At 35.1% G+C, this 20,879-nt stretch overlaps 1 protein-coding gene across 2 annotated transcripts in view; it reads left to right on the forward strand.

Annotated features, from left to right (window-relative positions):
* The window catches only part of LOC119067675 (irregular chiasm C-roughest protein-like), a 109,590-nt gene that overhangs the window by 76,168 nt on the left and 12,543 nt on the right, over window positions 1-20,879 (forward strand). For both annotated transcript variants that reach the window (XM_037170788.1, XM_037170789.1), the window contains 2 exons: window positions 17,669-18,029; window positions 18,155-18,306. In XM_037170788.1, the coding sequence (XP_037026683.1) occupies window positions 17,711-18,029; window positions 18,155-18,306 (471 nt within the window). In that variant the 5' untranslated portion in view covers window positions 17,669-17,710. The remainder of the gene's footprint in view (window positions 1-17,668; window positions 18,030-18,154; window positions 18,307-20,879) is intronic.

Here is a 20,879-nt window from a genome sequence, read left to right on the forward strand (position 1 = left end):
TTTTTCAAATTTTTTTTTTCGTCATTCGAAAGAGCTTACTAACCGCGTCTAGGATCAATCTTAACTGGCTGGGTCGGTCACTTTGTCAGGGGTATATTACTCTTCGAAAATGGTGAAATTTTGACTTTCAACAGTTATTGCTCCGAGAGCAAATGACCGAAAGCAATAATTTTTACACAGAAGATATTAGAATTGTTCCCTCTACCGATCCCCATTAAAATTTGTGATCAGGCTGTGTCTGACTGCTCGTGGTAGCGCATCCACTGGTTCTCAGAAACGGCTCAGGGGTTCGGGCTAATTTTTTCCTGTGTGATGTTCTTGTCCATCACTCATTATAAATATGAAAAAAAATTATTGGTGGTCGGCGGTCCCTATTTAATCTCGTTTCAAACCAACCGTGCATTGGATTCAATTGATAACTGATAAATTGAAAGTTGTAAGAGTTCCGATTTAATATTAGACTTAAAACGAAAGAACTGAATCGTATATTGACCGTAACTGTGTTAATTGTACATCTTTTTCGGCGCCAACAAACTGATCGTTCAGTTGACAAAGCATATGTGCGAGCTAAAAAAAAAAGAATTTCATTTGAACAATTGATTTTGGAATTAATGATGGATAACAAATAGACAGCCAAAAAAGACAAAACAAAAAATTACTCAACAAAACGGCAACTAATCAAACTTATTTTTGCATATACATATAACATGCATGTTTATTTAGCTTTCGCCAAATAGGAGTGGCCCTCTCAACACTGTCAGAGCTGAGCCCATCTAAAGCCACACATTCTACCACTCATATACGAAAACAAAATATTTGAAACACGAAAAAAGAAACAATGAATTTGCATATATGTAAATTTGGTGGATAAATTCTTTTTTTTTTCTCTCGTTCGTCATTAAAACAGTCAACGTTAACATTCTTTTTACGAACTGTAAACTGTTGGAAATAAATAAAATATTTTCGTATGTGCACAGTTTAGCGCAGCTCATCGATTTCTATGGCATGAATATTAAATCGTGTAAAAATTAGTTTTTGTTTGGTAGATCAGATAAAGTTCTCTCTCTCTCTCTCTCTCTCTACGTCTATTGGTATTATATAGACATATTTACATGGCATTAGAAGTATTTTTTGATGGTTTGTCATTCGAAATGGAATTGGTCTCGTGGTAATAATCGAGTAGTTACGAAGAATTTAATAATAAATATTTTCTCGTTACTTTGGATCTCGGCATGAAAAGACATTAATAAAATTATGCCGACCAGACTTATACTAGATGAGATTAGATTAGATAAACTGCTTCTTTAGTTGTTTGGCTATGATGCGAAGGATGTCAACCGGTAAGTGGCTGTTAATTAGTTCACGAAAAAATAAACCAACAGCAAAAGCGATTAATTATCATCGAAGCGACAACATCTTACACCTCTCTAAAAATTGGATACCAGCAGAAATGGTATTAATTTGTCTGATGTACCATCAAATATCCAAACAATTCGAATAAATCAAATGCCATCCGAGAAAAAATGAACAGCAGTTTACCATACACATCCATAACGAAAATTGATCCGTCATTTTTTGTCGTCGTGAAAAAAAAAATGGTAGAAGAATGTGTCTTAGATTCTTAGGATTCTACATCTCAAAGGCCAATATTTAAAAATTAAAGGACAAGCGAACGGTTCACATTTTAGACCCGTACGGAGTACTCGGGTTTCATAGGTTTAATTTTCATGTTTGTAACATTTTGAATTTGAATCAAAGTACTGGAAGTACTGGCTTTAACAATTTTAACTAATGAATTTATACAGAAAGTGGAACGAAAAACTGAAAAAAAACACCTTTTGCTTTAACGTCGCCGAGCAGAATTTGAACCCAAGATTGTCAGACCATGTGTTGACTATGAGCCGAGCGTTCTGATGATTCGTCTACCGGGACCAGCAAAAAGTGATTCACATTATTATATTTCAATTTCAACATTTACATTGCCACCAATTACGCCTACAACTATACCTCAAATTCTTCATGACTATTGCAGTGTTCTGCTCGTATTTGTACAGGCACACATGAAGGCTTTGATCATATATTGAGTTATATTTAGATGAAAATGTCCACCTATGGCTAAATATAGATACGTACGTATTCATTAAACAAATTTAACTTCAGGCGGGCTCTTCAAAATTGCTTTAGAGGGATTCTTTTGAAAAACAGCCTACCGAAATCGAACGCATTTTCCACTGGACTTTTTTATATGTGCCTAGAAAGGTATTCGACCCTAGAAGACAAAACCACTTTCAAAAAAATTCTTCGAAGTTTGTGTGGCTGGTGAAAGGTGATCAAAGACCGAAAACTTGCACTTTTCTTACAAAAATTTCTCCAGTTACACGAGCCATACAGGGTCGTGTGGGGTGTCATTAGAAAGGTGATTAAACGTACTATTGAGCCGAATAGGGACTTATTGGGTTTAAAATTCATCGACACTGAAATATGTGCAGTTGAATTTTTCAACCGAAGACTTACACTGTTCTTACTGAAATTTCTCGAGGTACACAAAACGTACATGGTCGTGTGGGGTATCATTTGAAAGGTAATTTAATGTGCTTTTGGCCCAAATAGGGTCTTATGTGGTTTGAATGCATCTACGATGAAATAGAAGTTGAAATATTTAGGTATAAATATTTCATCATATATGCATCCAAACTTCATAAGACCCTATTTGGCCCAAAAGCACATTAAATTACCTGTCAAATGACACCCTACACGACCATGTACGTGTTGTGTACCTCGAGAAATTTCGGGAAGAACAGTGTTCGGTTGAAAACTTTAACTGCACATATTTCAGTGTCGATGAATTTTAAACACAACAAGTCCCTATTCGGCTCAATAGTACGTGTGATTACCTTTCTAATGACACCCCACACGAACCTGTACGGCTCGTGTGACTGGAGAAATTTTTGTAAGAAAAGTGTAAGTTTTCGGTTTTTAATCACATTTCACCAGCCACCCAAACTTCGAAGAATTTTTTTGCAAGCGGTTTTGACTTCTAGGGTCGAATACCTTTCTAGGCACATATAAAAAAGTCCACTCGAAAATGCGTCCGATTTCGGTAGGCTGTTTTTCAAAAGAATCCCTCTTTAATCAATTTGAACGGAAGATAATATAAAGAGAAGTTTCAATTGAGACATTTTAAAACGTTTTGAAACGCAGTTTTGCAGTGCAATTTAAGCTACCTGTCTCTTACAGGCAACTAACTCTTGAGTATACGATGCGTACGGGTCCCTTGCTTCTTATGTTTTTTTTTATTCAATTTAAATAGAAAAAGTACATTAAATCCATCATTTCATTTTGGTATGCAGAGGTCGTCGGTGTATCCGGCTACCTTTTACTGCTTTATGGTTACAAATGACATTCCAATCTTCGATCTAAGGTACAGATAGTGAGACACTACAAAAAATATGTACAAGGATGTCTTATCTACTGGCTGTGTTAACGACAGTCTGCTTTAGTGGAAGCAGTATAAATAATAGAAGAAATTAAATTTTATGGTTCAGTTAATATTCTGAAGACACATTTCGATGGGTTGAGGCGCACAAATTACCGATTTGAGCATTTAAATATGAAACAATCATCACCATCGCTTAACTAAAATGTTAAACGTTAAGAGCTGCTCTTATGCAAACAAAACTATTTGATTTATTGTGTCAAAAAATTAAAATAATTTTTTTTTTTCTGACTCTCATGAGAAATTTATGTTCGTATTAATTTCCAAAACCAAGATGTCTATCATCCATTTCAAAGATTTTGAACACACCATAAGCATTTAAGCAATAAAACAATGCATTAAAATAAATTGTAAATCATACGTACTGGTAATGACATAATAAACATACGTATATAGCTAAACATAAAGCGCGTCGTTACAGTCAAGTCGGTTTTGAATAATTATAACTTTATGACGTTAACAATAATTGACAGTTGTGAGCCTAACACACAAAAAAATATGATTTTATTAGTATCTTCCGAAGCAAGTTTTTCTGTACAACATATTTTGTCCATTAGTATTAATATGTGTACAAAAAAGTCGATAAAATGAATTTTATTAAGCATAATTTGGGTCGCATAATTGACATAACCCATAAAAAAAATCCAAATAAAAACTTTAATATCAATTCGTGTGGATAGATAATATAACGTTTGTTACATGGAGAAGAAAAGAATGCTTTACGAATTCTGATATAGGATCGGAATGAACATATAAAAATATGACACAGCAACAATAATATATATACGACGACGACGACGGTGGAGAAGAAAAAAACGACTCTAAATTAATCTCAAATGGATTCACGTTAATTAATAAGTCATTATAATGATATATAAGTTTGGTTTTTTGAATATTTATCAGGTAGATGAACTTAGGTCTCGTTTTTCTTTCGTATTTTTTTAAAAGATTTTTTTTTGTTAGATTTTGATTTCACTATTTAATTAGTACGATTTTCGAAACACACCATTTTTTTACATTATTTTATTAGTGTCCTTTAAAGGCCGCGCGCTGTTTATGAAACAAGCTAACGAACTGTTTTGTATAACTAGTTATATGATGTACACCACTAAAAATATCCGCTGAGTGTTAAACTGAAAACGATAACAATGTGAAAATTCAAACAGTTTAGGGCTGGCGTTTATGATTTGTATGATTAGGTACGAGGGTTTTGATTATCACACGTGAGGTGAATCAACCACACCACTGGTGTAGGTGGAGAAAATCGTAAAATTCATAGAAATTCTTAAACAAATCTAAAAATGTCCATGAAAACTTCAGAAGTTGGAAGAAATTGTTAAAAGTGGGCAGAGAATATCCTCCAACCTTCTAAGAAAATCTTTGTAGATAAAATTTGCAATTGTCCGTATTCAAATATTAATTCTTTAGAAACTTAGATTTTCAGTCTATTAAATGATCGTTTTTCCAAGAAGGCAGTTCCTGTATCAAAATATGTTTTCTTTTTTCGAAATCAAAAGAATTTGTATTTTTAACTTACTTACAGTAGGCACGCACGGACGAGGCACGAGGTGAAACCGTATTAAGATTTTATTTGTATTTGAATACCACGAGATAAAAAACAGTAAATTTCTATCTAAATTTCACGGACATCCGCTGTATACGATTTTCTTCGTTTATTTTTAAGAGAAGACTTCTGTATTGAAATTAACCGTTTGGATGACATGTAACAATGGGGCATTTTTTCGGGTATTTTCGAAAACATAACAAATAATGACAAATATTGAATAGCCACAAAAAAAAGTCCGAAAATGCTTCATATCCCACTTTTATATAGAAAAGAGTCCAAATAGATCGAAAATTGGGTTCCAAGAGTATAAGAACCATGTGAATACATCGAAAATTTCTTTATTTTAATTGATCTCACTCTTGTCAGCAATAAATAATGGATAGCCGCACAGAAAACCTCAAAAAAGCGAAAAACAAACGAAATAAAGGGATAAATTTCGTCGGCTTGGGGTGGACTTCCACTAAAGTCGCTCCAATACTTTGCAGTGAAACTTATCCAAGGATGTTTTTGCATGTTATGATACTACAGAAGCTAGGCTCTCTCACCATACATACCATGTCTCGGACTTGTGTCACTGCAGCCGCTCAGGTACTTCGGAAAATCACCTATTTTTTCATCTAAAGTCATTAATATCACCGTCAGGTGAACATGGACCTGGTGGTGAGTATACTCAAATTTCGCGTCTCTTCAAGACCTTCAAACGTAGCTAAAAACGTTTTTCCCGAAATTGTTTCAATCGAGTAATTGCAAAAAAAAACGATTTTGGGCCACTTTTGGCAGACTACTTCACTACCTCGATCGTCGACAACAAAATAAATTTCACCAAACGTAACACAACGTTTTCGTAGTGAGATCGAATGAGATATAACTCGCGGTAGGTCGGAATCCGGAATCTCTAAATATAAAAATTGAAATCGACACATCCTAATATACCCTTTCTACTTGACATTATTCTAATTTTACATGGAATTGCCCGTTACATCTTGAAATAAACGGAGAACAGGTTACAATGTATTATCACCGTTAAGTGTGGCGAGTTGATCAACCATTAACTTTTTTGTTTGTTTTGTAATCTACTTCCCGCAAGCATCCCTGGCCCCTATGTTCTTATGCACATTTACGTTTGATCGTTAGTCATACATGCCGTGCTTGATTGATTAAATACCTAAGCCTTACGTGTTTTGTTTTTTTTTTGTTAAAAACGTTTATTGAGCAGAAAATTGGTAGTACCGACCGTAAGATGCTACAGCTATGTATACCATTAAAATGATTATTTTCTGCATTATCGAAGTCTCGTATAGATATTTGAACAATGATAGAACAGGGGACGAGACATACAGTACGTCTATTTTATGATTTAATTCCTTTGTCAAAGGACATGTACATATTATTGAAAACACATCTTTTTTGTTTTGCAGACTCAACTCTGTTCCATTTCAGTACAATGTTATAATAATGTTCGCTGAATGTATACGAAACGACGTGCCTGCAGGTATCCGTAGCAAGAGAATAATAATATAAAATTGTAATTGTCATTGAAACTTAACGTTTTTGTAATGCTTCGTAAGCCGAACATCAAATTACGCACTTTAATCAGTGCTCTCTGCCATTCGCACTAAATATATACGTACATACCGTTCGGTGTTCAGTTTTATGCAGATGTTTGGAAGCATTAAAACCCATTGAGCTTTTTCGTTGTACTTTTTTTTCTAAAAGAGGCAACTGGGCTTAATAATTTAAATTACAGTTTAAATAACATCCAATTCATTATTAGTATATTATGTACAACGCATCCCAACGTATCGTAATACACATTTTTCTTGTAAATATCGAATCGACTGACGGTGTTTCGGTATTATTATAACAATGGTATTTATACGGTATACTGTTGTAGAGATGATTTGTTTCGTTTCTTTGGTGTGTTTGGCTGGTTTGGTTTTCGTTCACTCTCTCCCGCTCTTTCTACTTAGTAATTTAATCCGAAAACATCAAACTTATATAAAAATCAAGCGCTTTAGTAGAAATGACAGCTCCAATTTTAATCCACTGAATTTTTTATTGCTGTACGAATATTTTTATGATTTTATATATTACAGTAAAGTGTAACCATCCATCTACCATCCATGGATGGAAATCCATAATAAACTTTCCTTACACACCTATAGAGAATGTTATATTGGATGGAAGAACGACGAAAGAATATATTCATATAATGTGTATAGTATATGGAAACCGCACTAAGTATAGCATTAATATCAACATCGACTGCTCTTGTTAGTTTAATGTTACGTTGAATATCGAATATAAATTCGGTTTTTTTATTATAAATTTATCAATATTCATGATTTTTTAACATCTTTGTACATTATAATGGGTGTTTCGGTGTATGTTTTTTTACTGTCCCGTTTCGTTCGTTTTCTTCTCCTCATCTTGTGGTTGTTATTGTGGATGTTGTTTTCTGAAATAATCTGGTTGTAATTTGAGACAAAGTCAGTCACTGACAATAAATTTGAAGTTGAAAACTGGTTTCTGTTTCAGTTTTGAACCACTTAAATTTGTTTATTATACGTAGAATGTGGTATTGTTGTTGTCCGCTGTCTTGCTTGTGAAATTGTACATTGTCAATGTTTCAATTGACAATTTCTTCTTTTTTTCCTTCGTGTATTTCGATTGAGATTTTAAAAATGAAAATGTTTTAGCGACGTAATGTTTGTTGTTGAACACATATAATGTTCCAATATTTGGGTCTTATACAGTGACTAACATTCCAAAACCAGTCGAAATTTACACAGTTCACAGTGTTTGTAAAATGTCAACGTAAAGGTGGATGCCGAGGCTTTTCAATATTTCCGCATTTTTCGCAGTTGGGTCAGGCATGAGCGCCGACGGAGAAACCTCGGCGGCGGCTAGCCGAAAAAAATTTCTCGGTGGCGGCGAAAAAATCGGCTTAAAACGGCTCGGCTGGAGGTTCCTTTTAACTTTTTTTTTCAAAATAAAAACGTTTAGATAAATTCATGGAAAATGAACTAGTAAGCATGAAAGTGAAATTGTACGGAAAGCGAAAATGTAGGTAGATTAGGTTGTTCAAAGTGCAAGTGGAACTGGTCTTGTTACAAGCAAGTCTCTAAGTCTAAGGTTCACTAACACGTCAAGTTTTATTGCCTCAAAACTTGAACTAAATGGAAAATCATGCTCCGGTACACTCATTTAACTCATTAAGAAAATGGTTTTCGAGAAGAAATCGAAAGCTCACGAAAATCAAGTAAAAATTGAAAAGAAAAAAAATCGAGAAAATTCGCAAAGATCGATAAAGTTTTCTCAAATTTGTGAATTAACTGATTGTGCGCCTTCGGCTCGTTCCGCAAAGGTCATACTTGCCAAAACAACAAACTTAGAAGCGAGGACGTAATATACCATTCTGGAAAATTCATGAAAATTCAAGAAAATTTTCAAAATTTTCTTAATTTTGTAAAAAAAATTCAAAAAGTACTTGAGCTGCTTAGGATCAACAGGAATCTCGGTTTTCAAAATTATTTCACCCATTCACCTTTCGAAATCTTTATTTCATTTTCCAGCCGTTTCAAGCCGGCTTGAGCCGTGTTTTTGGCACCGGCTCGGCTGCGGCGCGGCTTGCTCAAAAATGGCCGGCGGCGGCTTAATCGGCGGCTTATTTTCGGCGGCGCTCATGCCTGAGTTGGGTGAGCCTCTAAAGCGTAAAACTCATCAAATTCGAATAGTAATTTTGTGGACTTGTGAAGATATTAGAGTCTCTTAATATTCTTCACCTGAGAGACAGAACATTGTTTGAGAATCTTGGGAAGACCGTGATGCAGTCTTTTGCTGGCCTAGCAATTGCTAGTTAAAAGTTTTCTTTTTCTGTTGGTTCATTGGTTCATTGGTCTATGAAAGTGCAGAGCATCGGAATGCTTATCTAGCTAGCTCGTCTGCTACTTTGTTGCTTTCGACGCTGCTATGACCAGAGGAACACAAATGACTTTAATTTTTTTTTAGATAGCGAGTCGAGTTCGTCTCTACACTCTAAGGTCGAGGAAGATTAGAAGCTACTTAGAGCACTGTCAAATGACAAAAAAATAATAATTAAAATTCCATACAGTGGCTGGGTTGTAGAATGTTAGTCACTGTGCTAAGATGATTATAATAAAAGTCGGTGTACCGTTGAAGTCATTCGGTGTAGAGATACATTTTCAATTAACATTGCTGAAGCACCGTCTCATTCAATCCGCCATACAACCATGCTTGCTTTGTGGCAATTAAGGGTTAACATTCCTAACAAACCATTTCCATACATTCAATTTATGTACGAAAATGGGAAAGCTGATTCCGGGAATTGTGCTGTAGAGCTTAATTATCAAAGACAATGCAAAATATGAAGAGGGGTAACCGAATCCGACAAATGTGCATTATAATGCAAACACGCTGTGTCAAGTGTGCTTCAGAGATGGACACATTCCGTAATTAGAGCTCTGTTAAACCTCTGTCAAACCGAAAGAGAGAGAGAGAGAGAGAGAAACAAATCATTAATTTCCCGTCGTATCAAGGTCAACCAGGCATATATACAAAACGCATATTTACAATTTATCCCAATTTCTAATCGTCAGTTCCATGATTTCCTTTATTTATTTCACCAAATTACAATGATTAACTTGTAAACGCTCATGTTTTCTCCATTCAAAACAAAAATGTTGATTGTTGTTCCCATGAACAGAAGTAGAGAAAGAAAAAAGTTTATAAAAAACAATAAAACGAAGAAAATATAATTAATGCCTCTTATGCACACAGCTCCATCAACATCAAACCCAACGAAATTACTATTCATTTAGATCTTGCCTTCGACATCATGAATAGCTGCTGTCAATTAAGTAAAATTGTTTAGCCGATAATATTTTTCTAATAGATGTGTACATCACCTACAGTTCATGAACGACGGACGATACACGTACGTATATATATAACGAAACACATACGTGATAAAATATACGCCGATGGAACCACTATATGCATAACCATAATGCATAATATTATAACAGTCTTCAAAACCGATTCAGCGTCCAATCTATCCGACACATAATATTTACCTGTTTCATCAATATCAAGTCAACCTAAAAGTTGCAACGATTCAATATAATCTGTCTTATAGCCTACAGTGCGGTTACAGACATATATTTACCGTCTTTGCTTGATTACATTTAAATTCCAACAACACAAAATACAAAAATAAAAAAAAAATCCGACAAGAAATACAACAAAAAACAATTTATTTTAATTTTTTTTTTCGTTGTTTTGCTTTATTAAAGTTGGTAGCCACGCGAACGCGAACGGTCACCGGTGAGTTTTCGTATACATATAATGCAAGTCGTATATGGTGAACAATAAAAATAAGACAAGGTTATAAGGTGCAGCGAGAACAAGTAGTTAAACAAAATGGAAAGAAGTAGATAGTTACAACAACAATAACGAGAGAGAGAAAAAAAAACCTTCTTTAACTGAACCACCTAGTTTAATTAACGATAATCATAGATGATAATCTTTTACCTGTGTGTTTTTTTCTTCTATTTTTTTTCGGATTTCATTGGTATTTCAATCACATAGTATCGCTGCGATTAAACTAAAATGTGCTTGGAACACAGACAATGTACGCTATAAATTCAATTGTTATTATCATCTAAACATATATGAGTGTTACCTGTGTGGATGGCGCATAGAACCATTTAACATATTCCAATTCAATTTCTGTTGTTTTGAAATATATTTCTCGTTTGAATAAAAATGGCTTGAGTATATGGATGGATGCACACCACATGCAGTGTTCATTACAATCAATTTTCGATAATCTTTTTTGACAAACTACACCAACTTATCCGTATAATATGCGTGCGTACCTGGAGCACATATTATGCCCTGCAGTACACTCAGGTGTTCATAAAATTTGACTTTCGGATGTCGGCTGGCACATCATTATAACGAAGTGTTGGTAGAAAAATATGATTTGAATTTTGTTTCAATATGCTAGCTTGGCGACTTGACATTCACTGCTGAGTGTGCTCGTTGAAAGTATTAGGGATATTTCCAAATATTTGGTATTCATGACTTCTCGAATCTAAGCAGACCTATCATCACCGTATCAGTAACATTTACTAAAAATCTTTTACTTCATTTCCTTTAACATAACGTATACGATCGGATCAGGTGCAACTCATGCTTATAATTTTGTCACCGATTGACGTCATAGTCTTGGAATTTGGAATTATATCTAACCACATCAAACGTGTTGCACTTTATCTGATATTTTACGTGGATGGGCACTCAATTGACAAAATAAACTTATTGGGTCAATTAACTAAACTAGATTGAATGCGGAGAATACCAGAGACTTCCGACAAAATCTGAAACGACGCGTCTACTTTTGTTGATTGTACACAAACAATTCATTAATGATATACTAACAGCAATAATAATATAACTCTATACTGTTGCTGAGTGTGCCTTCTGTGTTCCAAGGAATATTATATTGTTTAAAGTCATCCAATTATATTTGCTTGCAGCAATCAGTTTTGAGTAATTTGTTTCCTTTGAACCATTTGTCCAATAACGAGAGAGAGAGAGAGAGAGAGAGAGAGAGAAAGAGTGCATCTGATACGTACTCCAACAACCTTGCTTAACCTCACGTACGTAATAAGTACGCTACTTGAACCGAAAGATGCTGCATGAAATAATAAATTATCGCTTATTATATCCTCACCTGTGTTCATCTGCACTTTGCATTGGTCCCAATTTAAACTTTGTTCTTTTTTTTTTGTTTATTTTTTTTTAGTATAAAAAAATGCAACTGAATGTGGTATCCGCTTCGGAGAAGAACGGAGATGTGAAATAAGAGAAAAAGAAATGTTTATGTTGGAAAAGATTGTTGGAATATTTTGTTATTCGTCACTGTCGACGACGTAAGAACTTTATCAAAAAGTTTTAGTTAATTCGGTTTTTCTCACCGAATGGATGCTTTATGTGGTATCACTGAAATTGATTTTATCTCAGGTCCGGACTGGCCTTTATCTACTCAGCGATTAGATGATGCCCAAATCGCCTTTAAAATCGTATCGTCTGAATTCGTAATTTAGTAAAATAGTGATGGACAGCTAGCTTCGCTCGCATTCTCATTCTCACCTTTGTTTCACAAAAAGCGTAGCCGTTATGAGGTGCACAAACTACGAACGCCAGGAATATTTTTAATTGAATTTAATTGACGATGTGAACAATGTTGCAAACTTTAAATGGACACAAATCCTCGCACAAATCGCACATTTTTGAGATTCCATAAACTGAAAAATGTATTCGATTTAACGTTTTTTTGTTTTTCAACTAATAGTTTACCAGCTTCGAGAAAACTGAACAGTTTATGAAAATTTCGTTAAACTGCTCACTTTTCTCAGAGGTGGTCGAACGATTACAACCAAAACTAATTTTTATTTAAAGCTAACTTCGTAGTCGTTATTGCGGTCAATCATCAAAAATGAAATACGAGACACGTAAATGTAGGCTACTATTTTAGTTAAGCACCGATGCCTCTTAACCATTATATGCATAGCTAAATTGAGAAACATATGATAATTACATAGCACTACTCTTAGCATTAAAATTCGTATGTGAGCCGTCAAAAAGAGGCACAAAATGTTTTTTTTTGACTAATGTATGCGGAAAACTTGATGAGTGTGCATGTGTTTCAACTCACACAAAGAAAGCATGATTGCTCTCTGTACAAATGAAATACAAAGCCCATGCATTTTCTAGGTGAAGAGGGATGTATGCTTTGCTGAAATCTTTGCTGTATGCTTACGCTGTAATCTTTCTTGTGCTTTCAACTGTCCAACTCTTGCACTATGAGTTTTTCTTTGGGTAATGTGCGATGTATATTTTGGTGGCCAGTTCGGACCTGGTTTTTTTCTCAATTTTTTTTTTTTTTGAATGTGTATAAGAAGCATACCTTAGAATGCAAAATACCCATTTCTAAAATTCAAACTTTGATTTTATTTGTCCAAAATTAAGTTTAATAAATTCAGACCTCATATTTCAAAGGAATAAAAAAAAACCGAATAGAAGAAAAAATCAAACGAGTTTTCTATTTAAAAAAAAAAATCTTAATATCTGAACCGAAATAAAATTTAAATCAATTGATACAATATATGCTATACGGTGAATAATAATAAAAAAAAACCTAAACTAATAACAAGAACAACAAAATCTTGATTTAATTTATTGAAAAAAATATTAAACGAACCTGTTTTCTCACCACACAGAAAACAGATAATTTTTTTTTTGTGATTTAAATTTTTTTTTATCATCGTTGGCAGTTATTAAGTTAAAGAGATTATTATTTAGATTATTTTTTTTTAAATTTAACATGACGATTTTATATATAGATATTCACTTTCACAAGCGTTTCATACCACTAAATATGCTTGTAGAATTAAGTATACGAAACTTTTCAATACGAACATAATCACAAACCACTTAGCTCTTATTATATGTTCATTTTAACTACGAACAATTACTAAAACTGACATAAAGGTTAAACAACTTTAATAGTTTAACAATGGAGAATATGTTGTATGTGATGTTGTATGCATCTCTACTCGGCTTTGAATTATATTTCTTTGAGTTTTAATTACAATTACATTTTACCACCGAAAAACATTTATAACTAAAGTCACTTCTGTGCTAGTACTAAATATTTTATAAACTTTCTCGTAACAGAGTATACACACCATTTGAAAATGAAAATATTGTTGAGTCTAACAGCAATATACGAAAAAAAAACAGCCTGTAGTGGGTGGTTGAAAGAATTTCAGAATATATGTCGAGGCTGCTCTGAAAAAGAGAAAAAAAAAATTCAAATTTTTCCCGTAATCCTATTTACATTTCCATCTACATATGCTGTCTGAACCTCTATAAATATTTTTATTGTCATTTCTCTGGATCGTTCTTGGTTGCACATATTTTCATTTTGTTTTGTGTCTGGAAAAGCTCATACTAGCGAATACGTGTCGCATTCCTAGAACTATACCGACCTGACGGTTTAGTCAAGGCAAAATGCAATCAACTTAGTGGGTTAGTGGTTTTTTGTTAACATTTATTCAAAACGTCCTCACTACCGAGTCTAGGTCAGGGTATACCTTTGAGAAATTATTTTTTGAATTTCTCTAGAGAGACCTACATAACTTCCGAGAAACCACTGGATGCCTATTTCATTATGTGTAGTTTATGCAGGAACTATTTTCGGGAGACGATTTGTCCATATTTTTTACAATTTTCCTAGATTTGCCTATGTTTTCCTTAGAGGGATTCTTTTGAAAAACAGCCTAGCGAAATCGGACGCATTTTCCAGTGGACTTTTTTATATGTGCCCAGAAAGGACTTCGACCCTGGAACCCAAAACCACTTTCAAAAAAATTCTTCGAAGCTTTTGTGACTGGTGAAAGGTGATCAAAAACCGAAAACTTTCACTTTTCTTACCAAAATTTCTTCGGGTACACGAGCCGTACATGGTCGTGTGGGGTGTCACTAGAAAGGTAATCACATGTACTATTGAGCCGAATAGAGACTCATTGGTTTTAAAATTAATCCACACTGAAATATGTGTAGTTGAAGTTTTCAACCGAAAACTTGCACCTTTCTTACCAATATTTCTCTAGTTACACGAGCCGTACAAGGCGGTGTGAGGTATCATTTGAAAGGTAATTTTATGTGCTTTTGGGCCAAATAGGGTCTTATGTGGTTTGGATGCATCTACGATGAAATATGAGAAGTTGAAATGTTTAAGTGCCCATATTTCATCGCATATGCATCCAAACCCCATAAGACCCTATTTGGCCCAAAGGCACATAAAATTACCTTTCAAATGATACCCCACACCACCATGTACGGCTCGTGTAACTAGAGAAATATTGGTAAGAAAAGTGCAAGTTTTCTGTTGAAAACTTCAACTGCACATATTTCAGTGCGGATTAATTTTAAAACCAATGAGTCTCTATTCGGCTCAAAAGTACATGTGATTACCTTTCTAATGACACCCCACACGACCCTGTATGGCTCGTGTACCTGGAGAAATGTTGGTAAGAAAAGTGCAAATTTTCGGCTTTCGATCACCTTTCACCAGCCACACAAACTTCGAAGAATTTTTTTGAGAGTGGTTTTCGCTTGTAGGGTCGAAGTTCTTTCTAGGTACCTATAAAAAGTTTCACTAGAATACACGCCCGATTTCGGTAGGCTGTTTTTCAAAAGAATCCCTCCTAATAGTTGAAAAAACCGTTTTGCTGAAAATTCTGAAAAATGTGGGAAAATTCGGGTAAATATGGGTAAAGCTTAAAAAAAACACGGAAAAATGTCCTCCCAAAAACAGTTCCTGATTTCTTACAATTCATTCCTGGGGAATCCCATATGTAGTTCGTAAGAAGTGATTTGAAAGTACGTTGGATGGTTCTATCCTGAATTTCTATCATTTTCTCGATTTTCTTCGCGTTTTCTTATTCAAATGAAGGCCCTGGTCTAAAGAATTTCTGTTAAGTTACCCCAGTCAGGACCAAATACAGAAAACGAAAATGATTTAAGACGTTACTAAGATATGATTCCTAAGAATCGCAAACAATCTTTTGTTTAGGGTCGCATTTTCTTTTGCAGTAGCAGATTTTCCATCAACTCATTGAAAATTTAAGAGACAATTTGCCGTTCTATTTTTAGCCCCGTACGAAGTACGAAGGGGCTTATAGGATTACGATGCCGTGTGTAATTGATGGAATTCGAAGCAGACGGTAAGGGCAAAGTGTTTGCCTATGTTCATAGATAACGAATCCGCAATAAAAATTTTGTCTGTCCCTCTGTCCGTCTGTCCTTCTGTCCGTCTGTCCGTCTGTCCGTCTGTCCGTCTGTCCGTCTGTCCGTCGATATCTTGAGTAAATCAAATCCGATTTCAAAAATTTTTTTTTCCCTGAAAGGTAGTTGAAATAGTGAGGCTAAGTTCGAAGATGGGCGATTTTGGGTCGACCCCTCCAGAGCTGGGGCCCCATAAGTGCTTTAACGTTTTCCAAAGATTTCTCTGGCCATTTAAAGGCTACACTTGTAAGTGATACATCAAATGAAAGGTATTTACAATACCTATCCACAAAAAAAAAGTTTATGGAAATTGGATGACCGACTCGTGAGTTAGACCCCTTGGTGTGAACTAGGTACAGGGCGGCAATCCGTTTTTGCTTGTAGGTTAGTCAAATTTGAACGGATTTAGATGGATTTTGATTTATTAGATAGGTATTGACCGTACCAATCAGGGAAAAAAATAGTTTATGAAATTCGGTTTACAGGAGCGTGAGCTAGGTCTCTTGGAGTGAGCTTATATGTGGCTACTCGGCCGTACAGTGAAGGTGGTGTTTTTTGTTAATATCTCGAGTAAAATTTAACCGAATTTCATGAATTTTTTTTTGTTTGAAAGGTACTAACGAATGTAAAGCAGCCGTTGTACTTTCCACCTCCTAACAAAATGGCCGTCGGCCGCCATTTTGGATTTTTTTTAAATCAATATAAATAGGTGAAAATGATAATTCCAAAATCACTGATCAGTGGGAAGTGTAGTTTGTGTTACTTTTGAAAGGAACGTCGTACGGGGCTTCGTAATTGCGCTATGCGCAATTTTTAAGACGTACACATTGCATAAGAATTTTACGACGTTTACGGGCGCAATAGGCTTACGGTAAGAGTAGGGCGACGGACGAAGTAGGGTCACGTGCGCAATAGATGTACGGGTTTGTACGGGGCTCAGTCGCAGCAAACGCTCCGACTGTTCTGACGGCTCGTTTTTGTTTTCTTATTTTCTACCTACATTTCAACAATATTATACAAACTACTTACTCTAGTCCATTGTTCGTTCATTTTGCAAAAAAAGGAACAATTTTCCTATTCAATTCAACGGAAAACTTTTATGTTAAGCCTTTAAGTAGTAGTTCGTAGTTTTTATAATAAAAACATGTATCCATACCATTGATGTGTGCGTATGTGAATATATATAAAGTCTAACACCACCGTTTTATCCATATTCATAAAGCTTTACGACACATTTTTTTCAGCTGCTACGAAAACCACTCAATTAAATTAGGGACTTATTCAATCAATAGAATGTGTGAAATGCATCGTAATGAGCCCAAGAACTAATTCCATTTGGAGAAGTAGATGAGAGAAGTAAAAAAAAAAATCCTTAGACAGCACGTCGTTAGTCAAGCGTTGTGTTGTCTTCTCCCAAACAAAAATATTTTCTTTTAAACACAATCTTATCTTAATTGGTTTAAAAGTTTTGAATTCGAACATCTTAATCATTTACCGGTTTTTTTTTTTCGTCTTCTCGAATTCTAATTAACTATTCGTATGGACGACCAGTGTTGTTGTATCGAAGGTTAAACCGAAATGGAATATTAAATTGTTGATTATGTTTTTTTTCTTCGTAGATCCAAAGGCCTTTTTTATTGTTAGCATTCTCAATTGTAATGACCGTACTACCTACTCCAAATAAAAACTTTGATTTCATTTTTGTTTTCCTTTTAACTTAACAGATTTAAAGATTACCGGAACAAAGAAATCAATCCACATTCAACATGAACATCGCATTGATCATCTCAATAATAACGACATTGCCCAACATTTTGGCCGACCAGCAATTTGTCATTGAACCAGAAGACGTTACAGCCGTACTGGGTACGCACATCACATTGCCGTGCAGAGTGACCAGTAAACAGGGTGTACTGCAATGGACAAAGGATGATTTCGGCTTGGGAACACATCGTAATCTCAGCGCATTCGAACGATATTCGATGGTGGGCAATGATGACGACGGAGATTATTCGTTAAAAATTGAGTCGGTCGGTTTGGAAGACGATGCCAAGTTTCAGTGTCAAGTCAGTCCGGGACCGGAAGGTAAAGTTGATTCTTAGTATTTAGTGTTAGAATTTTCAAAATAAATTTGAGATAACTGATGTCGTTTCAAACGGTTCAGTGATTGATCGACGAGTCAAACAACAAATATTTTCTGTCGTTCACAGGTGAACCGGGCATTCGATCTAATTTCGCAACATTAACTGTAGTCGTTCCCCCCGAACCGCCAATAATTAGTCATGGCGAATTTTACCTAGCTACGGCAGGACATGAATTTGAATTGGAGTGCTCTTCAACGGGAGGAAAGCCAGCGGCTGAGGTAGGTTCTTAATGAAATAAATTGATTGGATACATTCCAATTTGAAACATAGCTAACGCCGACCCGTACGAAACACCTATTCTTAACAAAAACCTATAAAATCACTTACATTATCCGCTCTTTGCCTTGTTATCATATACAAATAAATTGCCGGAGGCAATATAGACAGCCCCGTACGAAGTCAACTTCCATAAATTCCTATTTAAACAGCTATATACCGCTATATTTAACTATATTTTCCTATAAATAAACATTTCACAGAGGAATATGCTATTATATAGCTCAATATGCCTGTATATAGCTCAATATAGCTGTATATAGGTATATATAGATGTCCATATATGGAATCACTGAAACCCCACACACATAACAAATTATTTCCATGTTAACAGAAACTCCCTAAGTACCATTTTTCCCAAGATATATCACTTTTAATAAAATCCAATATGGCCGCCGGCAGCCATTTTGTTAGGAAACCGAAAATAGTACCGACGCTTTACATTCGTTAATACCTTTCAAACAAAAAAATTCATGAAATTCGGTCAAAATTTACTCGAGATATTGTCAAAATACACCACGTTCACTGTACTTCCGAGTAGCCAGATAAGAGCTCACTCCAAGAGACCTAGCTCACGCTCCGGAGAACACAATTTCATAAAAAAAAATTTCCCTGATTGGTACGGTCAATACCTATCTAATAAAGCTAAAACAGACGAAATATGTTCAAATGTGGCCGACCTACAAGCAAAAACTGCTTGCCGCCCTGTGCCTGTTCCACACCAAGGGGTCTAACTCACGAGTCGGTCATCCGATTTCCATAAACTTTTTTTTTGTCGATCGGTATTGTAAATACCTTTTATTTGACGTATCACTTACAAGTTTAACGTTTAAATGTCCGGAGATATCTTCGAAAAACCGTAAAGCACTTATTGGGCCACAGCTCGGGAGGGGTCGATCCAAAATCACTCATCTTCGAACTTAGCCTGTCTTTTGACATTACCAAACGGGAAAAAAAATAATTTTCAAAATCGGATGCGTTTTACTCAAGTTATCGTGCAGACAGACGGACAGACGGACATTTTTTTTTTCGCGGATTTGGCATCTCTAGACAACCACAATAGGTTTCCCCTTACTCAGGGAGTCCAATTCGACGTGTTACAAACGTATGCGTAAACCTATAAGACCCCAGTACTTCGTACGGGTCTAAAAATATTTTACGCATATCGGGGGATAAGGAGAGGTTTACTTCACTGGGGCGAAACATTATATCAATTTTTTTAATAAAATACCTCACTTAACACTGGGACAAATGAAGGAAATGGCTTCTTGTATGTCTACGGACCTCGGCTTCGCCCCGAATCAGTAAATTTCACACAACAAGTACCATTTACATCATTTTTCTCTATAAATCTATCGTGGATGGACAATGTGTCCGGTGAGCACATGCAGTTGCCGTTTTTTTTAATCTGTAAACATGGAAATTACTTCTGTTCGCTCATAACATCGATGCAGCAATTTAAACAATTGAAAATATCGAACTATTACAGCACAAAAAATGTTTTTAAACTTTGATTAAGAGGAGGGAATAAATCGAAAATATTCATCCGTGAAATGTGTTTTTTCTTTGATGCTATACGGATTGTTCGGTTTGTTTTTTTTTCCTATCTATTTTCGAAAATCGCTGATATTGTCCACTGTGTATTACGTATGTCCCGTGGTAGAACACAAAAAAAAACCTATGGATACACAACACCCTTTAAATCGGAATTGGATACACCAGTGCAATCATTGCCATTACGTTTTTTTATTATTATTTTTTCGGGCACGGAATTCGGTGCACAGTTCATTTATTAAGGACGAATTCCAATAATTTAGTAATGTGAAAATCGAAATTGCCCCGTAAGGAACGTTGTTCATTTTAAACGTAAATTTATCAATTTTCCAATCACGCTCCAATCAAATACTTGAAAAGATCCGGAGACGATAGTTATAGGCATGTCAGTTATTACAAATGCCACACAAATAAACCCATGCCACATTGTTATATCACCAAAAAACAAGAGAACCAAAAAAAATGTTTTTACTGCCTGCCCCATTCGAAAGTTGAACATTACATAGCAGTTGCCCCTGCGAAATTGATCGATTACATTTGGAATATTTTCGCGAATTTTTGTGTAAAATGCAACTTTTGCAATAAAACAGAATACATTGGATTCTGCGCTGCTACGTAATTCTAGAAAAGAAGAAGAAGAAGAAGAAGAAGAAGAAGAAGAAGATGTAATGAACTACTTTCGCAGCGTCCAATGAAACCTACAACGTATATGAACAACGTGACATAGGTTTCTCTATGGCGGTGATCTGCTTGCGGTCATACCACCGAAAATAACAAACAAAGTTATTACAGAATATTTTGGCAACTCGCGAAAAATTAACGTTTGATCTGAAATACGACTGTTCTCGCTAGGAGGGTAGTTCTGATGTATCGCCTCAAAGTCACAAATTCTATAATCGCAACCACTTTGTTCATTCCACATGCATGAACAATGTTATTAAGACAATTACGTAATGCGTAT

Source organism: Bradysia coprophila, assembly GCF_014529535.1.
Source record: "Bradysia coprophila strain Holo2 chromosome X unlocalized genomic scaffold, BU_Bcop_v1 contig_128, whole genome shotgun sequence".
Lineage (NCBI taxonomy): Eukaryota > Metazoa > Arthropoda > Insecta > Diptera > Sciaridae > Bradysia > Bradysia coprophila.